The sequence below is a fragment of the Austrofundulus limnaeus genome, unplaced genomic scaffold, assembly GCF_001266775.1.
Source record: "Austrofundulus limnaeus strain Quisiro unplaced genomic scaffold, Austrofundulus_limnaeus-1.0 Scaffold89, whole genome shotgun sequence".
Classification (NCBI taxonomy): domain Eukaryota; kingdom Metazoa; phylum Chordata; class Actinopteri; order Cyprinodontiformes; family Rivulidae; genus Austrofundulus; species Austrofundulus limnaeus.
In genome coordinates, this window is record NW_013952491.1 from 63,947 (window position 1) to 67,551 (window position 3,605).

Consider the following 3,605-nt stretch of genomic DNA (forward strand, 5'->3'; position numbering starts at 1 on the left):
ACAGATCAGGACAGATCAGGACAGATCAGGACAGATCAGGACAGCAGCTGATAACAAACAGCTGCTCTGATGGCACCACTGATTAATGTTCTTATCTTGTTCTGCTCATCAGGAAGTCAGATCAGTCAATGATTCTGGAAACAGAAGCCATGATTCCGTCCAATTTTAATACGAATTCTCAGCAAATTTTTAAATTTTTTCAAAAAGTAAAAAAAGAAGAAATGTGAATCAGACGTGTTTCCATCAACTGGCTTGAAGCGAATCAGTTACGTCAGACTCGTGTGTAGTAAACAGGAAGTAGGGTCCACACATCTCAGGACCATGGACAGAAGTTACCAGGAACGTGTTGCTGCTATCAGGAAAGATGTGCACTGTAAAAACTGTCCACCTAACCACGTTTAAAACCTTATATCAGCCAAAAAGTCTTTTTGATCTTGTTTTGAGACTGATTTACTAAACAAGAACTGATTGTGTAAGAATAATCATCTTGTTTTCAGAATGTGTAAGATTATTTGTCTTGTTAGTCTGAAAATTTGACTCAAATTAATTCAAACATTTCTGTCAGTGGAGTAAGAACATTTTACTTGGTAAGATTCTTGAAATACTTGATTTGACTCAATTTTTCTTATTTCAAGAATCTTACCAAGTAAAATGTTCTTACTCCACTGGCAGAAATGTTTGACTTAATCTGAGTCAAATTTTCAGCCTAACAAGACAAATAATCTTACACATTCTGAAAACAAGATGATTATTCTTACACAATCAGTTCTTGTTTAGTAAATCAGTCTGAAAACAAGATCAAAAAGACTTTTTGGCTGATATAAGGTTTTAAAACTTGGTAAGATGGACAGTTTTTGCAGTGTGACGACAGAGAGCAAAGTTCTGTCAGAACCTGGTCCGGTCCGGTTCTCCTACCTGAGGATCATCATGTAGGAGGGCGTGTGAGAGAAGGAGGCGATGAAGCTGGTCAGACTCAACAGAAGCATGAAGYGCGGCAGGAGGTGAGAGCAGCTGCTGCCGCACGACGTGGGTCGGGCCCAACCAGAACCGTTGATGCAACGACACCCGGTGTAGTTCTACAGGAAGAGACAGACTGTCAGAATAAAAGCTCAGGACAGAACTTGTAGAATCGATCAAATCAGAAAACAAATCGAACTAGACATGGGTTTTTTACGATGTAAAAACAAGTGTGCATTGCCTTGTAGCATYSCTTTACCTGCATCAGTGCACTTGCAGAATGATCTGTGAGAAAGTTCAAATGTGTTTTCTATACCAGCTTGTGCCTGTCACGTCAGCAGGTGTTTATAATTAGGGTAATTGTGTGACAATATGAAGTGTGTAGAGATTTTTTGTTAAAGTTGCGTTAGTTGGGTTTTGAACCCTGATCTCCCACATGAAAGCCCACAGAGTTAACCATGAGACCATTGGAGCTGTCACAGAGAGGATTGCCTGGGGTATATTTGTATGTGTGCCGAAAGAGGCCACATCGCCAATGCAATTGTTGACACCAAACTGCAATATATTATAATAAAGCAATATTAGGACAATATTATAGTAAAACATAAAAAACTAACATTAGTATTGTAAACACTGAACTATTGAGTTTAAATATTATTAAACTATGGTTCAGTACTGAGTAGGTACAGCAGGGGCGGTATTGGACCAATACAAGGCTCCATTAACTCCCATTATAAATTATTAAACATTAATATTTCAAAAACTATAAGTTGTACAGGCACCAAAAGGCATAGCCATCATTTGGCACAGGAGCTTTACAGATATAAATTACAATGGCAGCTCTAGGACAAAGTATGCAGGAGGAGAAGCGTGCCAAAGTGGAGATGACTTGGATGGGAAACGAATCACAACACTGATAAATACTACAACACATGGTTTTATCAACAAACAGATGTTTCTGATGGTTAGAACATCTGCGTGTTTGCTCTTCTCCTGAAACATCAGAGTCAAACTGACACCAGGAACTTCATCAACATGGAGGAAATTACAAACAGTAAAAATTTAAACCTGTTTAAAATGAGATTTAAAAACTTCTTGAAGGCAGAAAAGAGAAAAGTTTCCTTCAGTTTGAAGTAAATCTTACTGTGATTTTATTGTTGGAGTCTGTTTCCACAGACGTACAGCCTGCGTGACACGGAGACCGGAACTCCACACCGTCAGAACCACAGACCGGGTTAAAGGACTCCACAGAACAATGACAGCCAGGATCACATTCTGATGAACTGAAAACACAAAATAACACCATCCCAAACGTTAAGCATTAACTTTCACTGGATTATCCAGATAATCTGAACTATTTTCATCACCGAACGTGTCTCAAACAAAAACCTCCTCATCGACCACAAAATAAATTCTCTATAGTTTCTGAAAAATGTTAAAAATGTTCTGTTTAAACCTGTTTCTAAACAGAAGAAAAACCTCAGGAAGAGTTGGTTCCTGTCAGACATTAAATCTGTTCACTGGAACTGCTTCTGAAAGTCAGAGTCTGTGGTGGAAACACTTCCCTGTCAGAACAACACTTACTTCTGTTTGTGGCGATAATGAAAGTTTTCTAATGTTTCTTAGGTCAGACCAGTTTTCACTACATCGCTGAGACTAATGCCTAGTTAGTTCATTACTACTGGATTGTTTCAGATTAGCAGATTATTTAGGCCTCTGCAGGTGCTCTGTTGGTGGATGGAAGCTCACCTGGGAGGAAAGACATTGGCGACCCTCTGAGTGGGACAGCCAATCAGCAGCAGTGGCAGTGCGGAGAACATGCAGAGCAAGACGGCCGCTGTGCACAGCTTGCTGGCACTATTAACCGACAGATTAAACCTCCGCATTATGACTCCGCCCAGCACAATCCCCAGCACCGCCAGCGGGATGCCAACTCCTCCTGAAAGAGATTGAATGGTTCTGAACCTTTAGATGGTCCGGATTATCTTCAGCTGAACGGTTTAAACAGCAGGTCAATCTGCCAGAGGGACCCAAATATTCTGATGACATCATCAGTCTCACCGATCATCATGTTGGAGAACGGCACCGTCTGACTGAACTGCTTCTCAATGAACTTGGCCATGAAGGTGGCGAGACCGGACAGCAGCGCCGCCAGGTTCACCTGGGCCAGAACCACCAGCAGGAAGATGGGAGTCTGTAGGATCCGCAGGGCGATACGAGGAAAACCTGAAGAAATCCCAACAAAGCCAGTGAAGGATTAAATATCAGCAAGAACAGTGAGGGATTAAATATCAGCACAACCAGTGAGGGATTAAATATCAGCACAACCAGTGAGGGATTAAATATCAGCTGTAACAGTGAGGGATTAAATATCAACAGAACCAGTGAGGGATTAAATATCAGCAGGAACAGTGAGGGATTAAATATCAGCTGTAACAGTGAGGGATTAAATATCAGCACAACCAGTGAGGGATTAAATATCAGCACAACCAGTGAGGGATTAAATATCAGCAGGAACAGTGAGGGATTAAATATCAGCAAGAACAGTGAGGGATTAAATATCAGCACAACCAGTGAGGGATTAAATATCAGCAGGAACAGTGAGGGATTAAATATCAGCAGGAACAGTGAGGGATTAAATATCAGCA

At 40.9% G+C, this 3,605-nt stretch overlaps 1 protein-coding gene across 1 annotated transcript in view; it reads right to left on the reverse strand.

Moving 5' to 3' along the window:
• slco2b1 (solute carrier organic anion transporter family, member 2B1) overlaps positions 1-3,605 on the reverse strand; it is a gene marked incomplete in the record, with an annotated part of 21,637 nt that overhangs the window by 2,253 nt on the left and 15,779 nt on the right. Inside the window, 4 exon segments of the mRNA XM_014012150.1 lie at positions 916-1,076; positions 2,102-2,240; positions 2,707-2,896; positions 3,019-3,183. Of these exon segments, the coding sequence (XP_013867604.1) occupies positions 916-1,076; positions 2,102-2,240; positions 2,707-2,896; positions 3,019-3,183 (655 nt within the window).